A 16323-nucleotide genomic window follows, 5' to 3' on the forward strand; every position below is an offset into this window, starting at 1 on the left:
ACAACAAAAAGACCACATGGACAGGACAAAGGAGATCAGCATATAAAATTAGAAAGCCAATTTATGAACAGTACACTTAAGAGGGGTGAATAAACCCATTTTCTTCCTGTAGGCAAATTTGAATAGGAAGGCACATTACAATCAAATATGGCCTGGTGAAACGTGGACCCAACAAAGGGAAGTAAATGATCAAATATAGAATGGTGCCAGGCTAAGGGAATGAGAGGCATCCATTTCCAAACAGGGATGGTCTTCAGAGTTTTTGAACTCCCTTTGGCCAAAGCATCCTCTCTCCTGGATGCAGGTGTCCACGGCCAGTGTTGGCTTCTGGACTTTGTGGTGCTTACAAGTCTGATCACTCCTAACCTCTGATGGGTCTGTTCTTTCTCTGGCTACCTTAATGCTTTGGGGTAATTCAGCCTACCTTTTCTTTGACCAAAAAGATGTTGGGTTTCATACAAGATAGTATTATTGGACTTAGGTACTAGAGCACTATAGACTCTTGAGTATTCTGTTTAGAATTCTAACAAAAATCATTAAAAACATTCATTGAATTTCTATATACTGCTAAGACAGTAACTGTCAAGATACACTGTCAAGTGAAAAACAGAGAAAGTGTCTACAATTTAAGAAGGAGGTGACAAACAATATGTGCATGTATTTGTTTATATCGGTAAAACAAAAAACCACGGGAAGAATAAACTGAAAACTGAAACAAACAAAGTTCCTTAAATAGGTAAGAGAAGAGACAGAGTGGAGGAGACAGAAGGTGAACTTCTCAGCACACACTTCTGGAGATTTGATTTTGTAAAGTACCCCACATAATTGTGAAACAAAATTAAGATTTTAAAATTTCAAAAAAACGAAAGCAAAGCAGAACAAATGCTCTCGACGGAGTACCCACTTGTTGGGAGGGCTGTGCAGAGAGGAAGGGTTCCAGCTGACTTTAAAATCCCTACCGGCCGGGGCGCCCGGGGGGCTCAGTCGGTTAAACATCTGACTTCAGCTCAGCTCATGATCTCACAGCTCGTGGATTTGAGCCCTGCATCAGGCTCTGTGCTGCCAGGTCTGAGCCTGGAACCTGCTTCATGTTCTACGACTCCCTCTCTCTGCCCCGCCCCCCTTACACGCTCTCCGTCCCTTGCTCTCGTGCGCGCTCTCTCTCTCTCAAAATTAAATAAACATGAAAAAAATTTTTTAAACCACTACTGACACGTACATCCCACAAGGGACATACCCAAGGCCAAAAACGACGGCAAAACGACCACCACCACCACAACTAAACTCCATATTCAGTAACCGTGGCGTTGGGGACAGCACTGATATAGTTATTGTCAGACAGCTATATGAGGGCCACAGGATCAAGCAATGAGTCCTTACGGTCGTTTGTCGGGACTTGGGATTTTCCATGTGGAAGAAAGTTATGGATGTTTAAGGTGGGTGACGGGTACGTGAAATTATTATACTGTTCTCTCTACTTTTGTATATGCTTGAAATGGCCTCTAGTAAAAATTTTCCCTAAGAGAGTTAAGACAAACAAACTCATTGATCCTAATCTTCGATGGTGACTCTCAAAGTAATTTTTCATATTATCACATGATCATGAAGTTGGTACAGGTGATTGGCAGGCCCCGTTGGCCCGCGGGTTTTCTTCAGGTGAAATGACTGAGCACCAAAGCAACTTTCTATGGAAACTTCAACTGTATAAAATGACCATCACATTGAACAGGACACGTTACTACAAATTTAGGTTCCACGAGGGAATGCGGCAAAAATAACCATGCTCTTCACATCTTAAAACTGCGCTTTGGCCCAAGGTTCCTATGCCTCTGGCCCCTTGCACTAAACACCCCCTCCCTGCATCATGGGGGATGTGCGTATCCCCCCCTCCCCCTCCCCAGCATCTTCACAACCCACTTCTGAAGAATTATCAATACAAAGATGAGACCGTCTCCACCGTCCACGGAGATGCTGTTTGACTCTACTGTCTGGAGCTGGAAGTGTGACAATCTGGTATGATTACATTAAAACTGCTTTTATAGGGGCGCCTGGGTGGCTCAGTCGGTTAAACCTCCGACTTCGGCTCAGGTCAGATCTCACGTTCGTGGGTTCGAGCCCCGCATCAGGCTCTGTGCTGACAGCTAGCTCAGAGCCTGGAGCCTGCTTCCGGTTCTGTGTCTCCTTCTCTCTCTGCCCCTCCCCTTCTCATGCTCTGTCTCTCTCTGTATCAAAAATAAATAAAACATTTAAAAGAAATTAAAAAAAAAGAAAACTGCTTTTATAAATAGCAAACACTCCTTCCCACCTGAGAGGCATTTTCTTAGGAGAGTGGATGGCAAACCTCAGCACGCATCAGCATCGCCCAGAATGCTTATTAAGAAAACAGGTTACTGGGTCTCGCTCTCAGAGTTTCCGATTCCAGTCTGGGTTGAAGCTTGAGAGTTTGCCTTTTTAACAAGTTCCCAGATTTGCTGGGGCTGCACGTTTGGGGACCACATTTGAGAAGTCTTATCCAAGAACATCTCTGAAAGGTTATGTGTCCCCTGCTTCTCCTAAGAACAAAGCCCCCTAATACTTCCTATAAAAACGTTCATGATCCCCCCTTTCTTTGATTTATATTTATCCCTTTGAACTCCATGACGCCTTCCACTGTCTTAAATGTTATATAACCTTTTTATCTGAAATATCCTTAAAATGATACTTACTCAGACATGGTCTCTATCGGGCCACAGGTGTAAGTTTGTCCCCATGTTCCCTACGTAACAATCAGACTAATTTTGGCTCTTTCCTGTCCCCCTTCTTCGAATCCTCTATTCCTCTAACCAAACTGAAAAGACAGGAATAATCATAGAAAGATGTTACCATATGCTGTTTCCACCAGCGTCTAATTTCTTAGAGGACAGCAACCTTTGACTTTTTTATTGCTTTCCTTTCCCATCATGCTGTGAGCATTTACCTATTATTATCTGAAAATAACAAGGCCTGATTTCTATGAATGTTTATAGAATTCAAAGCCCTGACACAGGGTAGGTAGTCATTCAATCCTTTTTTGTCAAATAGAATATTTCAATCAAAGACTCTCAGAGACAACCGAGGTTCGGCAAACAGTAAGTGATAATACCGAAGGTCACAAAATTTGTTAGCGCAAATGCCAGAATGCTGTCATCTGGATCTTAGGAGGCCCACCCAGCCTGTGTTTCTTCCCCCGGTCTGTTGTACCTCTCACCAGTTTTTTCAAAAGACATCAGCAGGGCCTAAAGTGAGACAAAATGAAGTAGCATAGGGCTAAGTACTGATAGAATTATCAAGTTCTCAATTAGAGTGATGCATTTACTGTGGACAATAATTTTTCAACACAGTGTTTTGCTTTAGATGCTTTGACCTTTCCAGATTTCTTTACAAAGTGTATGGTGGGGGGTGAGGGGGGCCATCAGTCCAGAAAAACTCAGGAAAAGCCTACACAGTGCAGACGCCCACATTGATGGGATGGGTTCTGGGGCCCTGAACAGCTGATCCTACTATACAGAGACCCCCCGATATACAAAGACCCCCCCTCACTGACCACCGTAAATGTGTCCTGCATGAACATGGCTGCAATGATGAACAAAACCACAATTATTAGTACCGGGTCATCTTCAGAGTTTGCTCTTTCTAGACGCAACGAGATTTCAGGGAAATGGGAAACCACCGCTTGGTAACTGGGTACTATGTTCCAGGAGGAGGACTGGGCGGTTTACGTGCACCCCAGAACATTCCTTCCAACGGCCCTAGGAGACCGACACGGTTATTCTCATGCGACGGTCCAAATAAAGCTGGGGAGTTGTGTGGCTTGGGTAGACTGGCAAGTTCAGATGCAAAGTCAGGTCTGTCCGACCCAAGGAGGTGAGCTGACGCTTTCATTGGAGAGTTCCGGCACCTTCCTCAGACTCATGGGCTCCAAGTGCCTGAAGCGGGGCTCTCACCTCTCCCATCGACTTCCCAATTCTGCAAAAATGTACGTTGCTCTCTTCCTGCTTGATGTGTTTGGTTTCCATCAGAAGCGAGAACATTTCTAACATCAGGGCAAATTCATTAAAGAAGGCTTTTTGGAGCCCGACCTTGGCAGATCTTTAAGAGCTGACAGGTAACGAAGGAGAAGCTGTGCTTGTTAATGTGCAGGAAGCCGCACACAGGGATTTCTCCTCGGTGCAAGCATCCAAACTGATAATCCCAAACCCTTTGGTCTCACGCACATGGTAAGACCCTCCCAGAGACCCAGGAGGGCCACCACCCAAGTGGCCTTTTCCTCATCCCGCCAAGGATCCGGGACAGCCCAGGGTGGAGGAAGGCTGGTGGTGGGAACAGATGACCACATACTTTCTAGGCTGGAGGGAGGGAGGGAGGGTCAGGAGAAAAGGCTGCCCTCCCCACCCCCCGGAATTTTATTGGGGCTTCCCTTTCAGCAAGAAACAGTCCAGTTAAGGAACTAACAGAAGGGGACTGCTCTCCCCGGTTTATGACAAGATTTCTAAACACTGTCCTCTTCAGAAGCTATACATCAAAGGGATTACATCAGGCAGGGTCTTTGAAATAATCATTTGCCCATTACTGTCATGTGCTGTGAAATCCTTTGCACTGTGACAACTTATTTCTTTGATTTTTATTTATTTTTACTGTATTATTTAGAGAGAAAGAATTCGAATGGGGGAGAGGGACAGAGAGAGTGAGGGAGGGAGAGAGGGAGAGAGAGAATCCCAAGCAGGCTCCGTGGTCAGCTCGGAGCCGACATGGGGTTTGATCCAGCAACTTTGCAATCATGACCTGAACCAAAATCAAGAGTGAGATGCTCAACCGACTGAGCCCCCCAGGTGCCCCTCACTGTGGCAATTTTAAAGTCAACCTTGTAATATACACTCTGTAGAAAAGCAAACAATAGCAAAAGGCCAACTGCGTTTAAACATTTCTGAAGTGTTGGGGCGCCTGGGTGGCTCAGTCAGTTAAGCGTCTGACTTTCGCTGAGGTCACTGCAGTTGGTCCGAGAGTTTGAGCCCCACGTGGGACTCTGTGCTGACGGCACAGAGCCCGGAGCCTGCTTCATATTCTGTGTCTTCCTCTCTCTCTCTGCCCCTCCCCCACTCACGCTGTCTCTCTCTCTCTCTCTCTCTCTCTCTCTCAACAATAAATAAACTTTTAATTTTTTTTGTTGTTGTTAAGTTTCTGAAGTATTAGCTAGCACATCCAAAGCCGACTCTGGCAATAAAATTTAAATTCGGGATTCTACTGTTCCATCTGGGTCATCCATCCCAAACCCCCAGGATTTTTTTTTTAATTTTTTGAACCACCACAGACATGAATGGCTATGCTCATCCAGTCTCAGGGCTCCCTCCCGGGGGAGGACGACATGCAGCCCCCGCTGTGGGGCTGGGGCCAAGGCCAGCGGGCACCCTCCCACCATCAGTCACGTGGCTGAGCGCCCACACTGCTCAGGCTCGGGAGAGGCCTCACTCATGTCTGGACACCAGAGTCCATCACCACGTTAGGTGAGAACAGAGATAAGAGGAGCCTCTTTGTCACTGCTCTCAAAGTCTAATTAACATGCCGCGGCGATTTATTTTCAGGGAAAGATAATACACATATTTAAACAATCGTGGGGCTGTGCGTCAGATAAATATCACTTCTCCCTTTCTGCCCGTCGCTGTCGCTGCTGCATACTTTTTCTGGAGTGCTTAACAATTGTGTTGGAGAAAGGACATCAAATGAGGCTTGGAAATGTGACACACATTTTCATTTCACACTCCATCAGCTTTTACAACTGCGGCTCGATGAAATGTAAGAGAGAGATTGGCAAACAGGCATATTTACACCAAGGTATAAAAGAGGGGTCAGGTTACTTTTTTATAGAAAGAAAAAAAAATTGTTTAATTTTCACTCCACATGACTTAGCGCAGATATTCAACGAACACCCTAGAGAAAGGACCCTAGCCACACACACTGGACACGGTTTAGTGCCTATTTAACTGTGGCTTTTGGCTGCACGATAAACAGCATTGTAAAGCGAGAAATGTCCCCTTCCTCACCCCGCTCCACTCAGATCTACCGCCACTGAAATATTCTAGATCCGATGGTCCTCAGTGTTCAATCTTCCCCCCAAAAATAATGCCTGCTGCCCTGGGCTTGTGGCCCAGAAGCAGAAAGAACTTACTCCCGCTTCAGGCAGAGGGGCAAAGCTAAAGGCATCAGCAAAAATGCATCTTTCTCATTCAGATTTCAATCTGTTGAAAGGATTACGGCCTCACGCATACATAAACAGGGGACTCTAAGTGATAACAGAGGCCTGGGCTGGAGTCACTGTCCTTCCCCAGCTGCTGTGTGGCCAGCAGGCTGGCAGGAAAAGCATCTTTTACTCACCTCTGTTAAGCCTGAGACTTCTCCCTTCGCTAGCGGTTTGCTGATGGATGGCGTGTATACCCTGGCGTCAGATGCTGGCTGTCCTTTCATAAAATGTTTTCCTGCTTCATAAATGTCCACTTCGATCATTTTCCCCATGAACGTGGGGTCCTTGGGCACTAAAACCTTAAAAAAATTCAGAAGGCTTAACTTTTTTTTTAAGTCAACTTTTAATTTTGGAACCGGTTCAGATCTATAGAATTACCGCCAAGAAACAGAGGGTGTCTGCACACCTCGCCCCCAGCCTTCCCATCCCGAGGACCCTATCATTAGCATGATATGTAATTAACAAACCAATACTGATGTGTTACTGTTAATTGAAGCCCACACTTTCTTATTCAGATTTCGTCCCCTATGATCTTTTTTCTTCTGCTCTGAGATCCTGTCCCAAGGAGGCTCCATCTTGCAGCTGCTGGAGGACCTGGAGATCTTGCGGGCGAGGAAGGCATTTCTGGAAGGAGCCACCTGCCGGGCGGCAGACAATGCTCTCTCTTGCAGGCTGCCCGCTGGCCTGAGGCATGTGGTAGGCAGGCCGGGGAAGGCCCCCAGCAATCAGCCAGTCACTCTTGGACAGGCCTTTGATATTCTGCTCTTGGCTGTCCCAGGCAATGAAGGAGACTGAGACAACACTGATGAAAGCCTTATACTTTTAATACCTGCCAAGTCAGTTGTCAGAATAATGGCTGGAGCAGACACTTCAAATAAAAGGCCTGCAAGTTTGTGTGGATGTGAGTGTGTGCGTGTGTGTGTGTATGTGTGTGTGTGTGTGTGCAAGCCTGTGACGGGGGAGGGTTGCGGGGAAGGACACGTAAGCGACCTTTCTAATATCCCAAACACTGGACGACCCTGGACGTAAGGTTCCTGCTCGCTGCCCTCCTTCTGTTATGAAACGCCTCCAGGGCCCACGTCCAGCCAGGACCGCTGGCCCGGAGGCCCATTTGGCGAGGTCGCAGGAAACGGCTGGCCGGTCTCTCTCCACTAGAGATTTCTGATAAAGACTGCTTGTTTCCCTCCTTCTGGGCTTTGTCGTCGGTTTGCACGCAGTGTGTCCGCTGCACGCTGCTGTTTCAGAGCCGCAGCTACGTGCCCGTCTTTACGGTGGGATCCAAAATAAACAGACTAAGTTCTAACCCAGCAGTACTCTGATGTCCAGATCCCATCTTCACTTCTGGAACTCATCTCATTTAGGATAAGAATTCCTGAGAAATCTTTGATACGCAGAGTTGGGGAGACCATCAAGTCAGAGAGGCGCTGGCGGTCCCCGACCAGTTTCTCGGGGACCTCCGTCTTTCTGGGATTGGATTTTTTGTGACCACTGAGCACGCTGCATCATCAAAGCGCAGGAGAAAGGTCGCCTGAGTGGCAGGTGACTCCCAGCAAGCGCAGGGACTGCCAGAGCTTCGGTATCAGAATATGAAAGCCCTTTTAAATCGGTTTTTATAAAACAAGGAAATCTCTGGGGTAAACGGTCTCTGAGAGATGCGGTGCTATTCCGGGGGAAAATCACTCTTCTTGATCGGCTGCCTTGATCCTAATGAAGGGCTCAGTGTTGTTTTTTTTTCTCCCCCTCCAGTTTTAATAATTGGAAAAAGCCCGACTGCTTTAAATTGGAGGAAACAGCTAATGAGGCATGCCATTGCCTTTAAAATGAAGGGGAAAAAAGTTCCCCGCTGAGGCAGAAACCCAGATGGCAGAGAAAAGAGTGGGAAGAGGAGACCCAAAATACAATCCGGCTCCTCCCGGGGGCTGGGCAGGTTGGCCTCAATAGGAAATGGCTCTCTCGGGCCAACTAATGAGACGGAACACGGGGAAGGCACTCGGCTCCGATGCAGGGCCGGCTCTCTGCTGGCTCTGGAACAGAACGGGGCCCTCGGAGGCCCCTCCCACGCTTGCTGGGGATGACGGGCCCGGGGCGCGGTTACTCTTCCCGGAGCACAGGTGCGGGGGGCGGGGGACTCCCCAGCTACCACTGCCCTGCCTGCCACCACGCCTGCCACCACGGGCGGTGGGCCTTCGGCCTCCCCTTCCCCAACTTGCCCATTAGGCCGTAAGAGGGTCCCTGAGCTCTAATTTCAGCCATGACCACAGGAAAAAAAAGTCACTTCTCATCTGACGAGAAAGGAACGAAAAGAGTGGGAAACCCCGTCTGATACGGAGACAGTGAACACAGTCCAGCAGTGACTCACGTGGGAGGGCAGACGCCAGCTCTTATGGGCCCTTTCTAGGACCACCGCGGGGAATGGGTCCTGGGGGGCAAGGCAGGCCAGCAGGAGGGGGCAGCCGGTGAGTGGAGGCCCTTCCAGCCGGCCCTTGGGGACTCCTCTAGCAGTGAAGTGGTTCTGATCCTCAGACTGGCCTCTGGAGTCGGTCACAGGGTTTGAGGTGAAACCACGGAATGGACTCTTTTCCCTTTGCCCCCCGCATTCTTATCAAGGTGGAAGTTAAAAAGAAAACAACCAGGAACTGACCACCTGAGTGAGCGCGGGGACAGGGAGAGGAAGTCCTGGCCCTTCCCCACCGGTGTCGCCAGTGCAGACATCCTTCCTGCGCTCCGGACAGGACTTTCCCCTGGGCGCTGCCAGGCCATGCAGCCCGGCAGGGCTAGCTGCCTGTCCTGAGCTCCCAGAGCCTGAAGCTGGTCCCGTCTAAGGTAAACGGGGCTACAACACACTTACTCCTGCATCGAGGATGTTCTGGAGAGGAAGCCAGCAAGATAAGGCCCTGTTGGTCTAGCCGGCGTGATGCTGTAAACAGCCTTGCGGTGACAAGATTCTACCACCTTCCATCCCTTGTAGGTGGTTTCCTTCACAAGCTTCTCACTTTGGGGAAAGCTTAGGAACGCAGAAATGTCTCACCTGCTCATAGAATCGATTGTGTGCGACATAGAACTTGGAATCGAATGATTCTTCTGTCACTAACACTTGCTGTCTTTGACCGATCTGTAGAGAGAAGGGGAGAAAAAAGGAGAGATCAGAGCAAATACCTGAGAATCCGAAACAAAACCGCCCCTGGAGTTCGGGATCCAACGTGGTTCCGCCCCTGGAGTTCGGGATCCTAGGCGGTTCCCTCGGATTTAAAGCAGACGATAGACTGCTACTTACTCAACAGCTAATACAGGAGCCACTAATTCCAACTCCCTGAAAGACATTATTGTATCGGTGCATGAATACAAAGTGAGCAGAGCATGAAGTCTTAGTTTCCTACGTAACTGAAACAAAACTTAGCTTCCTCCTTCCACGTGAGTAAGATAATGAAGGCCTCTAAGACATACAAAAATCTTACAAGTATCACTTTGCTTCTTGAAGCAAAGTTGCAAAACAAGCCAGAACAAGCCGCTTCTAATCCAAATTCATGAAAATGTTTAGGCAATAGTAGAGAGTAGTAATAAACATTCATTTGGGTTATGAGGGATGTCACACTGAAGAAAATGCCTCAAAAACTAGTCATTGAGTCCTGGCATCTAAACATTTCACGCACTGCATATGATTCTGAAATTACTGAATAAATTCATATAGCTATTTACTTATTATATACATTTTCTCTCATTAGCAACTGTTTCTTCTTCGTTGAAGCCATGACCTTACATTCACTGTTGTTTTTTTTTTAAGAAGAAAGCAAGCAAAAATATGGGACTGTTAATTCTCTACAGGATCGATCTACATTTATGATTTAAGTGTGTATCCTTAATAACCAAGAAGTAAAATCGACCAAAACACCAGTTAAAGAAATGTGACTAGTCGAAAAACTTCTACCATTTCCAACTTTATTTCACTGGGAAATGTAACATTTAAAGTATCAATTCTTTTTTTTTTTTTTACAAGGTTGTCAAAACGTCTGATGTAGCAACCTTGCTGCATTGAATGATTGACCCCAAAATTATTGTTGCCTTTGCTACTTGATAAGTACACCCCTGCATTATTAAAGCACATGGACACGAAGATTTTTAAAAGGCAGTCCCTAGTCACGTATAAGGACTTGTCACCATGTTCAGGCAGTTAGCATTTAGGAAACGTAAACACAGCTGCACTAAACAGACCACCTAACAATTAAAAACCAAACCAAACCCCAAACGCCCCTCTCCATCATACACTGCCGATACCTAAACACACTCTGATTTACTATCTTTTTTACCACCTCATTCAAAATGTAACCCCCTTCCCCAAAGGTTGTAACGAGGATGATACTTATCAAAGACTTATTTCACTCCCTGAAAGCTAATGGGAAGTTCCTGCAACATTAATTTCTTTTAAAAATCAAGTTGCAACAAAAGAAAGTGTCCCCAACGTCGACTTTGAACAGGAATGGCTCTGTTTATTTTAAAAGACTGATGGATATTGGGTTTCACTGAAGCATATTCTTCTGGAAGAAAACTTGGAATGTTTATACACATTTCACAGTGTGAGTTCCTTATAACTAAAGATAAGGATCTGTCAATGGTTCTTAAGGAAATTTGCAATTACACTTCATCTCACATTTAGTTTTCAGGAAATTAATCTAACAACAATATGAGACTACAGGGTCCCTGGAAACGTAGGCTGCGTCTTTCCTCTCGTTAGCATGAATGTGGACAGCTGAAGTCATCATCTCTGGGCTGTTTTATTTTACCCGGAGGTACTAACGAGACCAATGCATACACAGAGCTTGAAAGACTTGCTATGTTTGCACAGTAGAAGGAAGGGCTTCCGATCATCCATCAGAGAACTCTTTGTAGGTGAGAATTTAACTATCATTTGCCAAAGGGATGTAGGAAGATGGCTGTGTGCAGTAGCTTATGGTGGCAAACGTCTCTCCCTTCTGTCCCCTCAGCCATAGATTCTGTCTCATTGGTGAGGCTTTTAAAGTTCCTCAGAAGATACTAAGCAAAAAAATGAGCCTAAGAAACTAGGACTTTTATCAAAAGTTGCTGCAATCTATTCTAACCCCCTTAATAAACCAACATAACTGATCAGTAAATGTTCTCGCACATAAAGAAGATACACAGAACATAGATATATAGATTATATAAACATGTAGACTGTGGGGCGCCTGGGTGGCTCAGTGGGTTAAGCGTCAGACTTCAGCTCAGGTCATGATCCCACGGTCTGTGGGTTCAGGCCCCGCGTTGGGCTCTGTGCTGACAGCTAGCTCAGAGCCTGGAGCCTGCTTCGGATTCTGTGTCTCCCTCTCTCTCTGGCCCTCCCCTGCTCATGCTGTCTCTCTCTGTCTCTCAAAAATAAATAAAAAAAAAAGAAGAAGTAGAAAAAACATGTAGACTGAAGAATAAAGCTGCAAAGAAGTGAGTATCAAACATAACCTTTAAGAGACTTGACTATTTCAAGTAATCCTGAAAACACCAATGGTGTTAAGGAGGAGGGCAGCTCAGGCAGGACCCTAGAAGACACAATTTTGCCTTGGTGACAGTAAGGGAACTTAGGGGCCGAGGGTCTGCTTACGAGGCTCAAATCTTTTTCTAATCCCACCTCGCCCTCTCCTCTCCAGCTGTTTTCTCTCTAACCTCGTAGAAGAACCCAGCATGGTTAAAGACACACATATAACAAACAAGATTTAAGGAAACTGTCCTGAGTTGTCTTAAGAACACCTCTGCTAACCAGCAAGGATGTCCCGGTCTGGGGGGCGGGGGCCGCAGCGCATCTGGAGACAATGGGCAAAGCTACAGATATGCTTAGGCCATGAGGACAACCACGGCCCAGCTATGTCTTGTGCTAAAGGCAGAGAGAATCCACCAGAAGGGACCGACGGAGAGTGATGGCGAAGACACCGGGGCTCATCCGAACTCCTGCGACATCTCCATTCGCCTGACGTTCTGATCGTCTTCTCTGCCTACCTCGCCCTCACGGACAGGGGTGCCACCTGACGGCCCTGGCTCGAGACCAGGCTTCTGCAGGAGAACTTAACACAAGACAGCTTGTGCTGTTTCAGACACGAACAAACTCCCCGGAACACGTAAGAGGCCGAAAGTAAGAGTTTGCACAAAGATCGTGACCAGCAGCACAAACGAAGATGGCGGTGGACTTGTGACCCCCACGAATGGTCCCGGGGCGGGTTCCAGCTGGCTGGAGCGTTCAAGGACAGGAGGGAAGGGGGCGCGTGGAGGTCTGGGGAGGAGCAGGGGGGCCGGGTTCTCGCAGAACCTAGGAGAGCGCATCTCAGGGCGGCGCAGGGGGGGGGGGTGAGGGCACAGGCTCTGCGTAGCTTATTTTTTACGGTAAACGAGATTACGTTTTGGGTTTTCACATTCCTGTCACAAAAGGGAGAGGTGGGAGAAGGTGGCTGGAGGTGCGTGGAGGACAGTGAGGCTGATGAGGAGGTGGGCTATAACGTGTAGAGGACCTCTCAGTTCCAAAGCTCTTGGTCACCTTTCCCGGTAGACGGGCGGCTAGGCCCTGGTGTGCCCAGGAGCTTTCTGAAGGAGACGCAGACTTTGCTTCTAGGCTGGTTTTCCTTCAAGTAAACGTATGCTTATAGCCCTCTGCAAATTTACAGCGACTTTCTTGATGCGCTTAACGTAATATGAAGTCTCATGCTCACCAAAGAAAGAGTTACATAGTCTCTCAAAGAGCGGTCAAGGGGAGGGACGTGGGTCTAAAGAAGTCTGTCAAAATCTTCCCAGCAAAGTCCTTGTTTTATAATCCTAATGAAGACAAACCTTTCCCCTTGGATTTTCTTTATAGGCATATAATCTACAAAGTTGATGAACTAAAATGCACACCTATTTTCTTCACCTTTTTTTTTTTAAGTTTATTTATTTTGAGGGGCGCCTGGGTGGCTCAGTCAGTGAAATATCCGACTTTGGCTCAGGTCATGACCTCACAGTTTGTGGGTCTGAGCCCCATGTCAGGCTCTGTGCTGGCAGTTTGGACCCCAGAGCCTGCTTCGGATTCGGTGTCTCCCTCTCTCTCTCTGCCCGTTCATGCTCGCCCTCTGTCTCTCTCTCAAAAGTAAATAAACATTAAGGAAATTTAAAAAGCTTATTTATTTTGAGAGATGGAGAAAGAGGGAGTGAGCACATGAGCAGGGGAAGAACAGAGAGAGAGGAGAGAGAGAATGCCAAGCAGGCTCTGCAGTCTCAGTGCAGAGCCCGAGGGGGGGCTCGATCTTACGAACCGTGAGATCATGACCTGAGCTGAGATCAAAAGTTGGATGCTCAACTGACTGAGCCACCCAGACACCCCTAATTTCTTCAACAATTGAGAATTTAGGAACTTGGGCAGGGAAGTTACGGATTTCTATGGGAAACTCAGATTCCTCTTACAAAGTCTGACCTCGACGGCAAGGCTTCAAGGGGCCGGCGTCAGTCCCGGCACCTGCTCTCAGAAGCAGGTCCACCCAGTCTCGGGTTCATCAACGGTCTGCGGAGAAAGCTGTTTCCCTAGGGTGTGCAGAACTCGGTCCACTCTAACCCGACTGTAGAAAGATGTTTTATGAAAAATGAAGTATGAGAACAGTCTCGTAAAACCATTCTCCTTCCATCTCACGGACCGGGCCACCAAAGCGAGGGGTGGGCGTTGAACAAGGACTCAGGAGCCCCTGCGTTCCTGGTGAGCCCACAGCGCCGGATGGGAAGGAACGTGAGCAGCATTATTTCCCAGGCCTTGTTGAAAAGACAGTAGAAAGGCTCTCCGAGTATTTGTTTATTTATTTGCCCACTGAGGCCGAGTTCCCTAAAGCGACAGGAAGGTCAGAACCGGACGGGGGTGTGGCAATCTCAGATTTCACAGAGAGAGCCAGCAAGATGTGGTGATTTGTTCGTGGCGTGGACAGAGAGAAGAAAAGGAGTCTTGGAACGGGAAGGCCACCCTACCTGGGGCCTCCCGCTTAAGCACTAGCTGGAGAAAATGGACAACGTCAAGGATCACATTCTCTTGCGCGTGATTTTACCTTGGGTAGAGAAACATCTGTGACAAACTAAAAGGAGTGTTTTTAAATTCAGTTTTTGGGTAGACTTTTTAGTACGTTGACATCATCAGCTGGCTGTGTTATTTGTGTCACATCTAGGCTTAAAATTCCCTAAGTGCCTGAAATTGTGAGAAACATCAGCTCTAACCATATGGCCAGATCACACACAGAAAACACGCGCTTGCGCTAAAAAAGCAGTGGCTTCCAACAGAATTGGGCTGCTGAATGAATGCTCATTCGAGTCTGCTCTGTTTCTCCGCTTGTCCTCAGAAAGTTCCTACACGGCTTTAAATCCTTCAGGATTTAGGGAGAGAGACTAAACAGAATTGCTTGAAAACAGGCACGCAGCACAATATTCAACAAAGACATTAGACTATGTGGGCTTTTACGTGCAACTCAGGAAGAAATGTTACTTACGCCAGATTCCCTGCACTTGAAGAAGTAAAAGGTTTCTTTTAAACTCCTGTATATGACTTTAAGTGTAAACTATATGTAAAGTTTATTTCTTTTTTTTAATTAGTGTTTTTACCCCTCTTTCCCTTCTCTTTTACTTCATATAGAGAACCTGAGAGAAGGCTTTGGAAAAAAAATTCCAATTCAACCTTTACAGGAGGGTCAGGTTAGAGAGACCTCAATATTTCAGTGTAACTGCTCAGTGTCCAAAAAGCACCCACAAAGAACAGATATATATTTGAAGACCAGGGTAAGAAGTATTTATTTCTCACAATGGTTAGTAGTAAGGTAAAGAAATCATTTTGTTTCCTCTGAAAAGTTCCTGGAAATTAATTTTTCTGGACGTTGCATTCGGGGAAAAAAGGAGATTAGAACACATCTATCAAAAGCTCTCATAATTATTTATATCACATTCCTAATAAACCTGAATATTATCTCTGTTTATCCTCGGAAAGAGTCCAACATTCAATGTCTGCAGCTAGGCTGTGGCGGGTTTTTTGGTTACTTTTGTTTTCTTGGTTTTTGGTAGATAATAAAACACAATTTTTCTACCTGACTGGTTTCTGAATGCAGGACTCTGGGAAATGTCAAATGTCTTTCTTTAGCTCCAGTCAAATTAGTTTTTTTTTTTCCTTCTCCCAAGCTGCCTGGAACGTGTTAAACACAAGGCTATGACCCTAAACTCTGAAATAATATTTCTAGTGTCTGCGCAAAAGCCTGCCCTCACACACACCTTCGGACTAATTACTGCAGCCTGATGTAGCCAGCGGGCCGCGATAATTACGCTTGGAGGAAAGCATGGTCTTGTTCTTTCCTAGCGAATGAAAATGATAACCTTTCCATTTTGATTCATCGTTCACAATGGGCAGAGCATGTGGTGGGGGTCTCTGGGGTATACGGTAATTTCCCTGTTTATGCACACTCCTGTTTTCCGGCCGTGCAGAAGCGGGAATGAAAGAACCAGGCATACTAATGCTAAAAACAGTCAACGGTAATAATAGCAAGAACATTAAAATTTAATATCATCCTTACTCAACAGTTCCATTCTCTAAGGAAAGGGCCACGACACAGGAATGTGTGTCAAAAACGATGAGAGCACAGAAAACAAGTAATGAGACTCAAGGTCCATCGTCCTCAAAACTGCTTGTCGTCAGTTTGCTGGTCTACTTACAGATTCCTGAGAGACGCTGGGTGGTGTGTCCTCAAAGGGGCTGACTTCTATGGGGCTTTGAGACACTGACACAAAATACAGGCTATTAGAGTTTTTAAAAGCAGTATCTGCTGGGTGAAAAAACATATATTGTTTAGCTCTACTTATTAATAGGAAAAAAGTACATTCAAAGGGGAAAAAATGTTCCCCAGAGGTGGAATCTCCACCCCTGGAAGTGTGTCATCTACAGACATATATTAATCGCCACGAGTATCTTTGTGATGTTACTACGCCTTCCTCACGTTTGAGAAGAAACAAGAAAAATGCAGGAAACAATCTGGCTTTTTGCAGAAGCAGTGATGCAACCAGACCCAAAGTGGTTCTCGAATCAAATCAGA

General features: G+C 46.5%; 1 protein-coding gene across 6 annotated transcripts in view; it reads right to left on the reverse strand.

The window, feature by feature from the left end:
• CDKAL1 (CDK5 regulatory subunit associated protein 1 like 1) overlaps positions 1-16323 on the reverse strand; it is a 646364-nt gene that overhangs the window by 24312 nt on the left and 605729 nt on the right. For 5 of the 6 annotated variants that reach the window (XM_029944073.1, XM_029944074.1, XM_029944076.1 and 2 more), the window contains 2 exons: positions 9282-9365; positions 6388-6552 (listed from right to left, as the gene is read on the reverse strand). In XM_029944073.1, the coding sequence (XP_029799933.1) occupies positions 6388-6552; positions 9282-9365 (249 nt within the window). Of the gene's footprint in view, positions 1-3071; positions 3255-6387; positions 6553-9281; positions 9366-16323 lie in introns of those variants that run through there. The other variant, XM_029944078.1, reaches the window with a different exon arrangement.

The sequence above is a fragment of the Suricata suricatta genome, chromosome 7, assembly GCF_006229205.1.
Source record: "Suricata suricatta isolate VVHF042 chromosome 7, meerkat_22Aug2017_6uvM2_HiC, whole genome shotgun sequence".
NCBI classification, from domain to species: Eukaryota; Metazoa; Chordata; class Mammalia; order Carnivora; family Herpestidae; genus Suricata; species Suricata suricatta.